A 16478-nucleotide genomic window follows, 5' to 3' on the forward strand; every position below is an offset into this window, starting at 1 on the left:
TACTTTTCTTCCTATAAAATTATTTCTTATTATTATTATTAATAATGTGGCAGCTTCTACAAGCCTGATCACAAAGCAGGATTCAGTAGTGTTAGGCATCAAACAGAATAGAAGACTGTTACTGCCCCAAATACATTGTCAATTAACTAAAGACAATATTTGTAAAAGTGAAGATCAGAGCATACAAGGATTTTAAGGGTCACTTACACCTACACTCAGAACACAGCAGAAGAAATATTTGGAAGATAAAGCAAATCTAATGGTGCCATGTAGTGTTGTATAAATGTATGACTTGTCTAAACATGCCCGGCATTTTATGGACTGATACAGCAAGACTTTTTATTCATATCAGATTGAAGTTCAATCGTTTTCTCTTTCACTTTATCTTCGTGTTCCTTTAAAATCCTGGGGGAAAGAAACAATACTTTTGAGAAAAAAGTCAATAATACCCATAAGAGATCAAAACAAAAAACATTTTCCCCAAGCCTTTCCCTCAAATTGTCCAGAGATTAACAGAAAATGACAGAATTTTGTGAACTAACAAACAAACAAAAAAGTACAATTATGGTGGCTCCATCACGAAACCACCTTTGTTCATTTAGTTAGAAAAATGTAGTTGGTGCTGATTGTTAGCATTTATTATATATTACAGAGACTCAAAACAGTGACTTTCATTTGTTATTTCTGAGGCTGGAGCAAAACAAAACCACATCTGGCTACCTAGACATTTATCAATTACCTGACACATTCACAAAATTTCACTAACTTCAGCAACAATATTAAAGACCTGCCAATTCATTACCAGTGTTTTCACCTCTGTTAGTTCAGAGGGGACAGATTTACCTGTATTTTTACCCCTAGCCTTTACATAACTTCAAAAATCCGCCTCTCCCTCTCTCCCAGCGCCCAGGCAGACAGCAGAATTTGAGCTGTCATGAGCAGAGGGAAGAAGGAAGCACATCCAGTGTTCTGCTGCAAGGACTCAGCAGCATCCATTTCCAAGCATATTTCTCCAAACCTCCAAGAACTTCCTGCAAGAACTAACACAACATCCCAGGCTCTCAGCTTTCCTAGCAACAATTCAGGTGTTTCTGGGTCTATACAGAGCTTCACTAGCTTACACAGGGCTCTTTATGAACCTGAGCAACAGCTCGGTTGGAGCAACAGGGTCAGGCTACAGACCACTTTAAAAGGAACAAATATTTCATCACCGTTAAGTTCCTATTAGACTAATTTAGCAAACAGAATTCACTCTGTCATCAGTGACAGGGAAGTCAGGCATGTATAGAACTCATAGATTGTGTTTTCTTCTTACCTAGCTAAGTGAAGCACAGACTTTTTGGTATTGTACCCAGAATATGCACTGCATTCATAGAAAATTAAATTGTAATCCTAGAATCAAACAGAAAGACCATTCCAATTAGTTTTGCACAGTATCTCACTCCAACTTTAAAAAAGCAACTGAAATATGCAAATAAAGAAAAAGAAATAGATCATCTTCAGAAAAATTAGGATTTAATTATAGAGATAACAGTAAAGAGTAACAAAAGAAAAGAAGTCCAAGTGTGTCTCCCAAACAACAACTATATGCATTTCTTAGCAGATATTTGTTCTATACAGTGGCTTTTGCTGTAAGAGCTTGATCTCTCAAAGGCTCAAATGCAAACATGCCTTGTAAGGTACTGAAGTCTTGTGAACTTTCCTTGTGATGATGAGAAAATTAGTACATCACTGAATGCTTGACAAAGCAGGTGAAAATAATTCCAGTGACTTTTTTTTTTTTAATCTTGGAAAGCTTCAGCAGCAGTGTTTCTGTATGGTTTTCCAGCAAATGACCAGTTAAAAACCTCAGCAAAAAATAACAACAAATGAATTCTATTTCATTTTTTGTACTTGTGAAATTTTTCTGCACCTTCTTTCAGAGTCAGCCTGCACCTTTAGTTTTGTAGCCCCTGGGAGCTTTGCAATTAAGAACAATGGATAAATGATCAAGCCCTGGAGACCTGCTCAGCACTTCAGCTGAAGCCTTATCTCAATAAATGCAAATGGAAGAGATAGTCTGCACAAAAGCCTGACCTGGCAGCTGTGATGGCAAGAGAAGTTTGAGAGGCAATGACAGATTATCCTCTCCAAAATAGACATCTGACTACTTTCACAAGATATTATGTTGAAGCTCACCTACATTGCCTCTGTGGTATTACTACATGCCCTTTTACCCATCCAGAATTCAACTTTCTATTCGCTTTTCACTTTTCTATGTGTCTTATTGCTATTTATGACAGTAGCTTAAAATTCAAATAAATAAGTCAGTAGCTAAGGAAATGACAATCACATGTCTGCATGTTTTCATTTGTTTGCTATTAACTGTGGTTACTGCATTTGTACTTATTTAACCACCCTTCATAAGACACTTACAATTCAGTTTTCAAAAGTTCCCATTAAAATTACCAGGTATTTAAGTTTTGGTTTGTTTTTTTGTTTGTTTGTTTTTTAAATATACCATGCTTCCAAAATTGCACAGCTTTTTGAAATTTTTATCTTCATGAAATTTCAAAGACAAAAAGTGGGGAAGTTTCATAAATATGGTAGTTTATTTTAGCAGCTCTAAAAAATGCTTCGGTGTTATCAAATGTCAGTTTTGAATATGTTGTCAATGGCTATATGGTTTGTTCTAAAGAACATCAGGACTGAACCACTTGTAGTAATTTCTGGGTGGCCAGATAAGCTCAGAAGAGCAGAGAAGGGAAGAAATCAGGCAATGTTAGTGTTGGATGGATATTTTATTGATTTTTTTTTTTTTTTAACAGTGTTCTGTATAATATTTACAATGATGTAACCCTATGATTCTCTTTCTTTCCTTAGAAAAGTTTTAAGATAAAATTTGACCACCTCAAATTTCTTGTTAGCTACACAAACAGAAATTTGAAATAAAATTTACACTCCATTTTTCTGCTCAGTTGATCAGAACTCTAATACAAAACCTACTATGGTCAATATCTAGCTACTTCATGTCAGTCAAGCAGAGAGTGATACTACTCCTACACCTTCCCCACATACAACAAAATTTCACTAGAGGAGAACTCTCAGTGATTTATGCTGGCATGAATCTGAATGGATTTTTCAACAAATTCCATGGGTAGGGCAAATTCTTATTGGTGAAAGATAACAATTTAAACTCAATTGATATTAATTGCCTATTTCTGTCAGTCTGGCAAACATGTCCTTCTCTGGAGGGAGAGTCAGCCTGGAAATGCAAAGTGTCATTCCTTTGAATCAGGGAGGAAACTTTAATTGATAGTATACACAACAAGAACAAAGTAGCAGAAGGCGGGACACATATAATTAATAAGCCAGGAAATGCCATCCATCTTAGAATCATAGAATCATAGAATCATTAAGGTTGGAAGAGACCTCCAAGATCATCGAGTCCAACCGTCAACCCAACACCACCATGCCCACTAAATAAGCGCCTCATCTACACGTCTTTTAAATACCTCCAGGGATGGTGACTCAACCACTTCCCTGGGCAGCCTGTTCCAATGTTTAACCACTCTTTCAGTAAAGAATTTTTTCCTCACATCCAATCTAAACCTCCCCTGGCGCAACTTGAGGCCATTTCCTCTCGTCCTTTCGCCAGTTACTTGGGAGAAGAGACCGACACCCACCTTGCTACAACCTCCTTTCAGGTAGTTGTAGAGAGCGCTGAGGTCTCCCCTCAGCCTCCTTTTCTCCAGGCTAAACAACCCCAGCTCCCTCAGCCGCTCCTCATAAGACTTGTTCTCCAGACCCCTCACCAGCCTCGTTCATCATCTTCATCCAGGAATTAGCTATTGAACCTGGGAGACCACTGGCAATTACTTCATTTTAAAAAGTTACATACAAATGAGCAGACAGGGAGGAAAATGAGTGATTACCAGAGGGAGCTGGACAATTTCTGTCCTGTAAAGTAGTATCACTCTGAGAAGAATAGCTCCCTCATTAGCAGTATTTGTACAACAATGGCACTGACAGGTTGATAAAGAAGACATTGTATGAATACACACTAACAGTCCTCATCTCATGAAGCATACATAGCCTATAAAGGCAAGGCAGACAAAGGCATTATCTTATTTTGTAGTTGAGGAACAGAGGTAGAGAAGGATTTATTGACCCATTTAAGATCATTCAGGAAATCTGTGTAGGGCCAAAAGAAAATCATGCTGCCTGAATGCCTGAGCAGCACCTATGTCATAAGCCATTTTATTTGAATAATTGGCAGTGGTTACTATCCACTCAAATAGAACATTGGCTGTTCCTGGATGCTCACAATATGATCTGAATACTCTCTGTATTGTTGTTGTGCTCATGTGAACTCTTGATCAGTGGATCAAGCTAAGCTAAACAGAAATTTGTTAAATGGAGTTTTCCTTCTGGATCCTCTGCTAAAAAAGTCAAACAGACTTGCCTTTTTTTTCTCACCCTTTTCTTTTTTCTTTATACTCCCAGTAGCTCTATCAAGAGAGTTTTAGATGTTTTCCATCAGGTCATTCTTGTACTGCATGTGAACATTTTGTTTTGTGTCTGCTGTTTCTCCCTGCAATGTCAATACTGCAAAATTCTCCTTAGAATCATAGAATCATAGAATCATTAAAGGTTGGAAGAGACCTCCAAGACCATCGAGTCCAACCGTCAACCCAACAACACCATACCCACTAAACCATGTCCCTAAGCGCCTCATCTACCCGTCTTTTAAATACTTCCAGGGATGGTGACTCAACCACTTCCCTGGGCAGCCTGTTCCAATGTTTAACTACTCTTTCAGTAAAGAAATTTTTCCTTACATCCAATCTAAACCTCCCCTGGCGCAACTTGAGGCCATTTCCTCTCGTCCTTTCGCCAGTTACTTGGGAGAAGAGACCGACACCCACCTTGCTACAACCTCCTTTTAGGTAGTTGTAGAGAGCAATGAGGTCTCCCCTCAGCCTCCTTTTCTCCAGGCTAAACAACCCCAGCTCCCTCAGCCGCTCCTCATAAGGCTTGTTCTCCAGACCCCTCACCAGCCTCGTTGCCCTTCTCTGGACACGTTCCAACATCTCAACATCCTTCTTGTAGTGAGGGGCCCAAAACTGAACACAGTATTTGAGGTGCGGCCGCACCAGTGCCGAGTACAGGGGCACTATCACTTCCCTGCTCCTGCTGGCCACACTATTTCTGAAATACCATCATGATGTTTACTCTTTAATTCCTCCAGCTACAGATCAGCTTCATCACAGCCTTGTTGTTCCCTATGATGCCTTCCAGAATCCCTTTCCTCATTCTATTCGCCCTTTCCCGGGGTATCACACACACACGGCAACTACCAGTCTTCTCAAATGACAAGGAATTGAAAGGACTCCCTTCATGCTGCCATTCTTCCTTTTAATAATGAATTGTGCTGCCTGCCTTGCAAAGAAGTTATGTGACACGTGCATTATAATGGGAGCCCTTGGGTTTCTGACCGAATTTTAGTACACTGACTTGTAAGATATGGGACTGAAGCAAAGCAAGAGTTAATACAGCTGGGCTGGAATGTCCTTTGAAAGTACACGTTTCTCTCTGACTATAGAAAAAACTAGAAAAATATGATCCCATCCTGTGAGACCTTGAAACAGTTCATAAAAACTGTTGGACTTCAGGGTCAACAGGCTAATCTGGTTCTTTGTCTGCAAGAGAACAGGTTCAGAGTTGTTTTCACCAAATATGGCTACACATATTTGGATCAGCTCAGCATCTAGTCCTGTGTATTTTGGGTCATTTGTGAATAATTCATGGGATTATTCACAAAATAAGTAACTCAATTGCATTCACTAATAGAGGCAGTGGTATGTGGTTTCATAAGAATTACATGGCTATTTAGCAAGAATTAATATTTAATTAAAATTCATGGTTATTATTAGCTCAGCAAGAAAATTGTTATAATTTAATTATATCTACACTGCTTTTCAACTAATCCATTGTCATTAATCATTCCTTCCCTTAGCTACCTCAGGCAGCACATTCAAACATTCAAATGAGTCATTCAGATCCATTCATTTGACTATAACCATCTTTAATTTGACAAATTTCTTTGTTTTACTTATGCAAAACATTTTATTTTCTTGCATGACATGTTAGAATTAATGGCCTGGTGGGCTGTGAGTTCTATATATTAGAATGATTCATCTTTGTTTTACTAGTACAATTTTTTAAGAGAGCTAAATGACATGTAAGACACCTACTCTGTCCATTTAGCATTTATGTGTCATTTGTTTTTTCACAGAAGGATTCAGTGTTACACCCTGGAGTCCCTCCTAGCCTCCGGGGTCTCAAAACTATCTGCATTTCCATGCATACAAGAAATAAAGCGGATTTCCTAAAGGGAGAACCTCTGAGGGATGAAGTTCAAGGCTGATATTGCTCCCCTATAAAAACAAAATAATGGACACAAACCTGAATACGGAGGTATGCTTGTAAAAGGCTGTATGAATAATCAAAATAAGATAAAAAGAGATCTGGCCCTAATACTTTCAGTTATAGAGAGGTGCCTAGGAGCAATCTTTCCTGTAAACCAAGAACAATTCAGCTGCATTTTAAATTCTGAAAATATCCTTTTTGGTTACCAGCAAGCAGAGCTGTAAATCTGTTTTCAAAGGAGAAACAAGTACATACGTGAAATCCAGCACACTGTTTAATTTAGGTAAATTCCTACCAACTCAGTTAATTTCTCAGGAATATTGGGATAACTTATTTCTAAATAAATGAATATTCTGGAAGCATTGGTGTTCAAACTGTATGCATTCTATAGAGAGATTCAAAAGAAAAACTGATGGGCATGGTACACAGGAATATAAACAAGTATTTGCTATTTGCAGTCCCTTAATGCTTAAATTATGGTCCATGGATCACCAGTGCTCTGGAAGATGCAGACTGTTAACTCTACTTATTTTATCTCCTTGATGGAAAAGTTACTAAAAGTAAACATGTATTCTGCTCCTACCATCAGAGTAACAGATGGTCTTCTGTGGTTTTACAGGAGGTAGGCGGGAGAAAAGGTCCCCAAATTATCTGTTAAGAATCCATCCACAGAGAAAAGAGAGAAAAAAGAGAGAGAAAAAGAAAAAGGAGGGGGGAAAGAGAGACAGAGAGAACAAAGGAAAAGAGAGAAAGGGGAGAAAGGGGAGAGAGAGGAGAGACAATGTGAGTGAATTCTTAAATATTTTTTGCACCACTCACTTTTTGTTTTTTTCATCTAGACAGTTTTTTAACTACTATAATTATCAGTACTTACATCACTGAGACCTGAACTGGTTAAGTGTGATGGGGTTCCTAATCCTTAAAAATACTTGTCTGATTAAAATTAATCTGCGTTTCTATGAATTTAGACACATTCAGACTCCATTTTAAAACCTTCACCTTCAAGTTTTGTAAGGGGTTACCCTCTAAGTATAGTACCTTAGCCAGATGCTCTCCCATTCCCATAGGGACCTCACGTTCCTTTTCATTATCAGTTTTATTACCCAACAAAAGCACAGGTACATTCTCCCCAGTTGTCTCCTGCAGAACAAAGAATAAATATCAACTGAGGCATTGTATTTAAAAAATCACAAATCAAGAGGATAAAAACTAACAAATGTCACACTGCAACAAGACATTTAAGACATCACATATGAGCCATGTATGTGCCACTTTACTTACAAACATGTCAGGAATTAAAGTTGGATAAAAGGTATGAAAAAGACAGAATGCTAGAGATTGTAGTATCTTGGCATTTTTTAATAACAGCACAGAAGCTCATCAGACTTTATATTAAAATGGGAAAGAGAAAACTACCATGCTACACAGGCTCTGACGTTGTGTGTTTATAGCCACTGCTTTTCTAATTACATGGACAGGAAAATAATGACAACATCTGGGTACAATTATGCCAAATAAATTACTTAAAGTAGTGGAGAGATACACAGGATAGGCCCCCAAAAATACATAGAATAGGCACAAATCAAAATTCATTCTGAAAATGGTTAGAATTATTACAATGAGTACATTCATAAAGTAGGCTGAATGTTGCAGCAATGAATGGACTTGGCCGTATGTCTTCAACTTAGCAATGGTTTGTAGCAAACAAAATTAGTCAGTAAAGATGAGTGAACTATTACAGCTTGGAAAAAGATTTTGACCACAACATCTGATTTTTCTGGATCAAAACCTGGAATTCTTCTCTAGCTTTTACCATATGGAATTATAACAATCACTGATTTGTTAAGATCATATATTTAATAAGGGCCTGTTCTTACAAAATGCATGCTACTATTACTTCAGTAGAACTACTCAAACAAGTAATAACTATGCCTGTTTGGAAACATTTGAATCAATGAGTCCTAATTTCAACTTGCAAAGCCACCTATTGGCCATTACGGAAAACAGTGTAATATACATGCCCAATAAAATCAGACTAAATGACCTTCGCATACCTATTTGTCCCCTGCTTTTTCAGTAGCAATACTCTGCAATAGTGAGCAAATAGGAAGTCACGCTTTGCTCTCTCTAGCTACTCAGTCCTTTATGGCAGCAGCCTGTTTTATTTTTATTTTTTCTTTTGGCCACAAGTAAATTCAGCTGCTTGCACTCTCAATATGTTGTCTATGAGCTACAGAGATAAAGCAAGAGAAAAAAAGAGAATTTTTAATTAACTGAAGCCACTCAGTGGCATGGGCTATGATTTTGTTTTCATGTGGTTGAACGGATGATCCCCAGGAAACTGAACTGTCTATCACAAGACAGTTTTATAGCACTAATGTAGATACTATAGCTTTAAGCTTATGGCTTATGTTCACAACAGTCAATTTGCCGTGAGCTACTTCCTTGGTTGTCAAACTGCTAGTGATGATCAGTGATCATCAGACCATCATCACTGATCCAAAGCACCTCCCAGTGCTAGTGGTGATCCAATGGGAGTCATCAGGTAGATAACCTTTGTGAGGAATCAGAGGACTCCATGCTGGGCTTTCCTCACCACTCATTTTAAGTCCTTAAAACCCTGGAACTGTGGTTATTTTCATAGATACAGAAATACTAAAACCAGCTTTACTGGTAACTGTGCAGACCAAAATCACTAACAAATATGTGACTGTGACAACACAAGAAACATGCTATGCTCTGTGCTTTGCCCTGCTAACACTCCCTGTCCAGAAGAAGGCAGAGAATAATGACACCAGAGTTTAGGTTTAAAGTTATGTGATGTTACCTCGATGCTTATCAGCCACTGCTTGACAGCTGTGAATGTGTCTTTTGCTGTTATATCATACATCACAATGACACCATCAGCTTTTCTGAAAAACTGCTTGGTAATACTTCGGTACCTACAAGTAAGAACCTGTTTATAGCTCTCTTCAACAGAAGTAGCAATCTGACAATATAAGTAAAATTTTATAGTAATCCCCTCCCCCCAAAGGAAGATGTTGCCATACTGTTTCTTCTAATCATCTAATCTTAGTAAGGGTTAAACCCCTGTTAATTTGGTTTACATATATATTCTAAAATTCCATAAACTAGACGAGGGAGAAGCTGTAATACTGATCTTCACTGCAGATCCTGTTTGAAAGGTGAGGCTTATTATGAATTGTAGTAAGCAATCCTGTTCTTCCTGAATCATCAGACCCCTTTTCACAATCAGAAGATTCACGGAGGACACTACTACCACAAATTACTGCAACAGCAAATAATTCTTAGCAAAAATAATTTTTTTGAAAGAAAGTGTTTGGAAAAGTTCCCTCTGCCTTTTTTAATTGATTCTGCGTTAGTCTGGATCATCAGCTGCATATCTCATCTTCTCCCATTCTCTTTCATTTTAAGCTTGGAGCAGAAATTTCCCCCTCATAAAGTGCTCTGCCTAAAGCTAGCCAGATTTCTGTTTGGGGCTTTTTTCCCAAGCTTCCTGTAGAAAACGTAGATCATCATTATCATCCTTGCTTTTACTAATAAAAAACTACACATAAGTGAGGAGATGGGGAAGGAAATTACCACCGAAAACTTATAAAACTTGGAGATCTTCAATTATAATGGGATTGTTTTGGTGAAGAAAACCCTATTTTTTTAAAACTATTAAGGCATTTTCTGCTATAGAAATAATTCTAGGTGAATTTTAAAATCAGCCTTCCTCCTAAAGAAATTGTGTGGTACTGAACTTTTAAGAGCTTTAACAAGAATCTCTTTTACAGATTGGCAGTTTTTCAATGGACATGTAACACCAAATCAGCACGTTATTGCTGCTAGGGAAGGTCTAAACTGTGAATTCACTGGCTCTATTAGGAATACTCCTTCATTTGTTCCTCTCCAGAGAAGCAGGATTAGGTCCATGCTTACTAATCTTCAAACAAATGATTCAAGGAAGCAAAACCTTAGAATGTGTACTGGTTTAGCTGGGATAGAGTTAAATTTCGTCGTACTAGCTTGTACGGGGCTATGTTTTGGATTTGTGATGAAAACAGTATTGGTAACACCATTTTAGTTACTGCTCAACAGTGTTTACACAGCATCAAGGCCTTTTCTGCTTCTCACTCCACCCCACCAATGAGTAGGCTGGGGGTGCACGAGAAGCTGGGAGGGGACACAGCTGGGACAGCTGACCCCAACTGACCAAATGGATATTCCCTACCATATGATGTTGTGCTCAGCAATAAAACTGGGGGCGGGAGAGAGGTTGGCTGAGGCTGCAGTTGCTCAGGGACTGGCTGGACATCAATCAGTTGGTGGTGAGCAACTGGGGTTTTTTTGCATGACTTGTTTTTCTTGGTTTTGTTCCTTTTCCTCTTTAATGTTTTTTTGTTGTTGGTGGGTTTGGTGATTTTTTTTAACTATTAAACTGTCTTTATTTCAACCAAAGAGTTTTCTCACTTTCACCCTTCTGATTCTCTCACTGGATGGGGGAGTGAGTGAGCAGCTGTGAGGTGCTTAGCTGACTAACAGGGTTAAACCACAACAGAATGTTTCTCACCGTTCCTGGCCAGCAGTGTCCCAGAGTTGCAGGGCTACCTGGCTATTATCTACTGTGATGGTTTTCACATTGTAATCCACACCTATAACAGAAATACAAGGTAGGTTGTCTCTTTATACGCTCAGTTTAATCTTTGAAAACCTGATCCAGCAAATAGCAACAATTCCAGAAAGGTAACAAGATAGATATCACATTAAAAATTATGTCCGTAGTCTCTAACTATCAAAGAACAACAAGAGCTTTTATTTGCCAGAAGTTCTTCAGTAATAAAATACTGAATGTTAACAGAGTAGTTGAATTTTGTAAAAGCTGTAAGATAAGTAACTTTCCAAATCAGGGTACATGAGTCAAGGGTCCATTTGACAGTCCACAGCAGTCTAAGCCATTTAGCCTGAAATTCATGCTGTATAACTTCATTTGTCTGAAATTTCAGCGTTTAGTCTGATCTAGCCACATAGGCACCTTCTACAGTTAGTGGAAAAACACAAGGCACCACACTAAAGGGACAGTGGAACCTAAGATAAATGCTGATGATGGATGGACTGAATATGTGAAGAACCTCCTTCCCTCTTCAGAATGCAGAAGATGAGCTGACTACAGTTAGGTTAGTCCCCTAATTTTTATGTGGTTAAATGGAAGTGAGACAAAAATTAATTTATCTAAACTTTTAAATGAATCCTCTCCCAATTCCCCTAACCTGTGATGATATAAGTATCTTCTGGATATTTATAACAATAATTAGAGTCTTAAATATTAATCAGTCACTGCCTCCTCCTAATGACAACCTGCATTTTCTTGTATCACACTGTACTGTATCATAGAATCACAGAATCACAGAATAATTCAGGTTGGAAGGGACCTCAGTAGATTTTCCACATTAATGGGGTTTTTACCACTGGCATTAATGAAGAAGCATCCAAGCCCACATTCCTTCAATGGGCAATTAAGAAATCTGGATGGAGGATATATCCATGAAATGTCTAAGCTCACCCTGAAGTAGGCATCAAAAGGGTCATATTAATTGGTCCCTAGGCTTCTCTGACTGGATTGATTTGGAGAGGATGCTGGGGTAGAATTCACCTCTTTGCTCACAGGCACCTAGTACTATCTGAAATGCCATTTGGTATTCAGAATGTCTGTTTCAATCTGGCAGGACACCCAGGAGACCTGCTTTCTTCCAAAGCAGCAGCTGAAGGCCAGGTGAAATACCTTGTAGTGCCAAAATGAATTTAAATCCCTTTGCTAGGATCTTAGATCTTCCCTGACTCTAATGTGAACTTAGACACTCAACATACCAGTAGAACTTTAAACTCAGGTGTCTTTATCTACCCTGTAAGTCAAGAGAGCTACAGCAACTGCTCACCTGAATGTTCTTAGATGGTCACAAATGCAAGAAAAATCCATTAATTTAAATACCTTTTATTGTGAACAAGTTTTATTTCTTATATGCTGCAGAATAAGTGAGGCCTAAATACAGACTAAGTATAATGAATCTGGTCATTTACAGTAACTCAGCTGCATTGCAATAACCTATACTTAAGTTTTTGTACCTTGATTATGTGTCTGACTTTTGAAAGTTTGGTTTACAACTTCAGGAAATTTAAGTACAATGTAGGCTTTGAAATGTATGGCTTTGAAAACACTGGTCCAACATATTTCTTTGATGCTTAGTATAATGCTAAATCTTCAAACATAATTCAGATATTCAACTTTCTCTTTAAAACAAAATCAGATTACTTAAAGGTATAGAGATGGGGTATGGAAGTCGAATGGTTAGTACAGTGCAGTCCAGAGGACATGATATCAGTTTCAGAACAGTGAGATCTACAAGGAAATTCTAGCTTCACTGAAATCAATAGGATTTTTCTGATTTATTTCAGTGCTGCCAGGATTTCAGTATGGAATCTACTCTGAAACCTCTCCATCAATTATCTGCTTCCCAGTTTAGGAGAACTCACTTTGCATGTCCTACTCTCCTTTTGGTTAATGGCTTTTACAACATCTCTGTTTCTGTTTTATAACACGGGGCCTGATCTCAGTAGAAGCTGCTAAATACTGTTGGGACAAAAATAATAATAGTAATAATGTTTCTTAAACTTACCTATAGTAGCAGCTGTGCCTGGGAAAAAACGATCTTCACAAAATCGCCTTAAGAATGAAGTCTTTCCAACACTCGAATTGCCCACAAAAATAATCTTGAATAAGTGGTCTGGGACAGAGTTTATTCTCTCCTCCTTCAAGTAAGAGCAAACATTAGTCTCCAATTGTTCTATAAATCCTGTTGCCCCTCCAATTTGCCTTGTCTTGAAGGCTAACTGAGATGGGAAAAAGAAGAGATTTTATCCTATCATGTTCTCCATTACTCATAAAGCAATATTCTGTTTCTTAAAATAACTCTGTTTCAGATGTTTGCCATGCATCATTCCAGATCATTTGAAGTGCAGTGATTTGGACTGAGCTCTGGAAGTATACTGAATATGAACCTTAACCCGAGACTGCACTGAAAAATGCATGAAATTGCCAAGAGAAAATGGCTTATGTTCACCCCTGCAAATCAAAACCCATAAAGCTTCATTCAGGTCTGCTCAGTAGTTTCATCCTATACCAATGACACAGAGTAAACAGCACATCTTCACCTAGATAACAGAAGCAAAGTCATAATTTTTTGGCTTATGCCATCTGTCACCAGAGTCTTCTCTCTGCTACTACTGTGGAGCCAAGGGCTTCCATGGAATTACTGCACTTCCACATCTGTTTAACATTACAGGCAGAAACATGGGGGAAAGAGACAGACAGAGAGAGAATTAGACCCAGTTAATCAGGCTGTAAACATTCAGCTATGTTTCTGTCATTTAGTTTTTTAAGCAGAAAGAACAATTTGTTCTGCCTATCCACATCCTGTTTACTGCAGGCTAAGCTAATTGGATGCTGGAAAGAATATTTATATCCTCTGTCAAGTAGGTCATTATTCCCAAGACCTTTGTATGTAGATCAGGAGTTGCTTAGGGAAGAACACTGTAGCTCCAGCTGGTTTGCAGGGGGTGCCCTAGCTGGCCGCCTCCTGTTTTGTGCAAAGGTGGAGGAGGAAGAGGGAGATAGCAAGTTTGTTCTTAATGCTGCAGAAGGGGAGCAAGGTCATGGATGCTCCTGGCATTAGTTTGTTGGGGCAGGGGTTGTGAGGAGGGAGAGGAGAGGAGGGGAGGGAGGGAAAGGCCCTCTGCCAGGCATTTGAGGTACAGAATCCCTGAGACTGCTGACTTCAAGAAGACATCAGAACTGAACTCACTGCCTGACAGTCCGTTGAATGGGACATTGAAGTCTGGCCTTGCAAATGTTTTCTATAAATATAATAATGCCTTACAGAAAGAAGCAGAAACAATACAGAGCTGCACTTGATGGGGAAGAAAAAAACCAAAAACCTCAATCTGCTGTCTTCCTTAGTATGAAAAATATTCATTCACTGCTGTAAATTTTGGGGACAAAAATACATGTCTTTTTCATGAGCTGGGCTAATAGCCCATTACAAGTATACGAGATTTCTTATCTCACTGTTCACTTCTCCTTTTCTATTAAAATCCCAAATTCCACTGCAACTGTAGGCTGCTAGTAATACATATACATCTATATAAAGAACATTTTCGGTTCTGCTGAAAAACATTCCCAGCTTATTAGTCTGTGTGCTCTGGGAAATAAAACAAGTTAACATACAATCATCAGCTTGGCACCATTTTCACAGTGATTCTGAGAGCAATAACTAAATACATGGATTACATGACCTGAAATACCTTGTCCCTGGTGATCATACACACCTCAGTAGCACTAAGACTCAAAGGCACCATAGGCCTTCAGCTCAACTCCCAACATAATAGGCAGTCATTTTTCACTGAGATGTAAGGTTATGAAAATAACCTTAATAATCAAACTTGATTCTAAAACTGCATCTGAACACTATACTAAGGGATGAGCTACTTCATAGTCTGCTTCAACAAAGTGCTGATAGGATAATGGAATAGCAGTGGGATGTAAATTTACTTTAGTTTACAATGCAGTCTGAAAAAGTCTTCCCTAGATGTGTCTTTTGACTGGCCTTCATATAAACAGTAGCCAGGTTAAGTAACATACCAACCTTTTGTGGAATTTAACACAAATGTGAAAGATGGCAGGTATAAACATAGTGGTTCATATTCCATATTGAAAGAACAGAGGGAAGAGGAATTGCATCTCAGGCAGAGATTTTGGACAGAAAAACTTGCTTTAATTTCCATTATGGTTCCTTCAGGTGTTTTCACAATCGCATTTCTGCTTATGCTAACTGCAGCTTCGTCTTCATAGCCACTCAGAAAAATGTTCTACCTGACTGTTAACAAAAGAGCAGTTGCTGGCCTCATGTAGGGCTGCAAATTCTTAGACACTTTCAGAAGTCACCTTCCACAGGTGGAAATGGACTTGTTCATTTCTAAAAGGAGAAAAAAATTTACATTGGTTCTACTCGCCTGTAAGATGCAGTAAGTCATAAAGGATTAGCAGCTAAATGACTGTGAATGTATGGTGAATAGGAAGGCTTAATGCCAGCAGCTAGGAGCCTGAGTTCAGTATAGTAAGCAATGAGATCATGGAATGCAGTAATACAAAGCCATGTAGACTGCAGGAACACAAATGGCGATGAATTGAAAAATACAGGTTGTCTCAGATCCTTCATCTTCCTAGTGCAAAACAAAGAATGACAAGACTTCATATCTGAGTGAGCTACATATGTAACAATCGCGTGGAATCATTCTGCCTCCTTTGCGCAAGTATTTCTAGATCCTACACTCCTTTATACTGCAGATCCTTTGAGCAGCAAGACATGAGGGGAGAGAAAGACTGGCTGGGGCAAGAAAGACTGGCTGCAGAAGACAGTCTAGTTGACATATGGCCCTGAGACTCACACCTCATAACTCATGATGCAACAAGCAGGGAGTTATATTTTTCTGAAGTTTTCTTCAGCTCCAGTTGAGGATTATATGCAGAGCTATCCTGAAAACACTTACTAATTGAATACCTCTCCTCCTAGCCCAGGCATGCTGTCAGGAGAGGGAATCAGTGTGCGAGCACTGTATGGAACAAGATCACTTCTGATGTCTAAATCTCATAGTCAAAAGTGGTGATCCCAAGAGCCATCATTTAGGAAACGAAAAGTTGTATGAGAAATTCATCAGACTACAGCTGGTGTATGGAAGGAGACAAAGCACTACTCACACAAAGTGGCAGTGGTCAGACACTTACACAGCCTAGAGACTGCCCTAAGCAACGGAATGCCATCAATTGAATAAGTTGTTGGCAGGCCTAGTCAGCAGGCAAAGAGGACCAGGCAGGACCATGCACATATTTCAGTGCCACATGGACAGAAAGTTTATCAGAAAGGAGTATTCTGCTGTGTTTTTTTTAAACTAAATTTAAAAAAAACAAGCAAATAACCAACCCAAACTAAGGGCTGGGCTAAGACACTGGC

At 38.7% G+C, this 16478-nt stretch overlaps 1 protein-coding gene across 1 annotated transcript in view; it reads right to left on the reverse strand.

Moving 5' to 3' along the window:
• Positions 1 to 314: 314 nt before the first annotated feature.
• CRACR2A (calcium release activated channel regulator 2A) overlaps positions 315 to 16478 on the reverse strand; it is a 67378-nt gene continuing 51214 nt past the window's right edge. The window contains exons 13-18 of the mRNA XM_009327915.1: positions 13089 to 13221; positions 10988 to 11069; positions 9239 to 9353; positions 7450 to 7551; positions 1316 to 1392; positions 315 to 405 (exon numbers count right to left, since the gene is read on the reverse strand). Of these exons, the coding sequence (XP_009326190.1) occupies positions 315 to 405; positions 1316 to 1392; positions 7450 to 7551; positions 9239 to 9353; positions 10988 to 11069; positions 13089 to 13221 (600 nt within the window). The remainder of the gene's footprint in view (positions 406 to 1315; positions 1393 to 7449; positions 7552 to 9238; positions 9354 to 10987; positions 11070 to 13088; positions 13222 to 16478) is intronic.

The sequence above is a fragment of the Pygoscelis adeliae genome, unplaced genomic scaffold (assembly GCF_000699105.1).
Source record: "Pygoscelis adeliae isolate BGI_AS28 unplaced genomic scaffold, ASM69910v1 Scaffold307, whole genome shotgun sequence".
NCBI classification, from domain to species: domain Eukaryota; kingdom Metazoa; phylum Chordata; class Aves; order Sphenisciformes; family Spheniscidae; genus Pygoscelis; species Pygoscelis adeliae.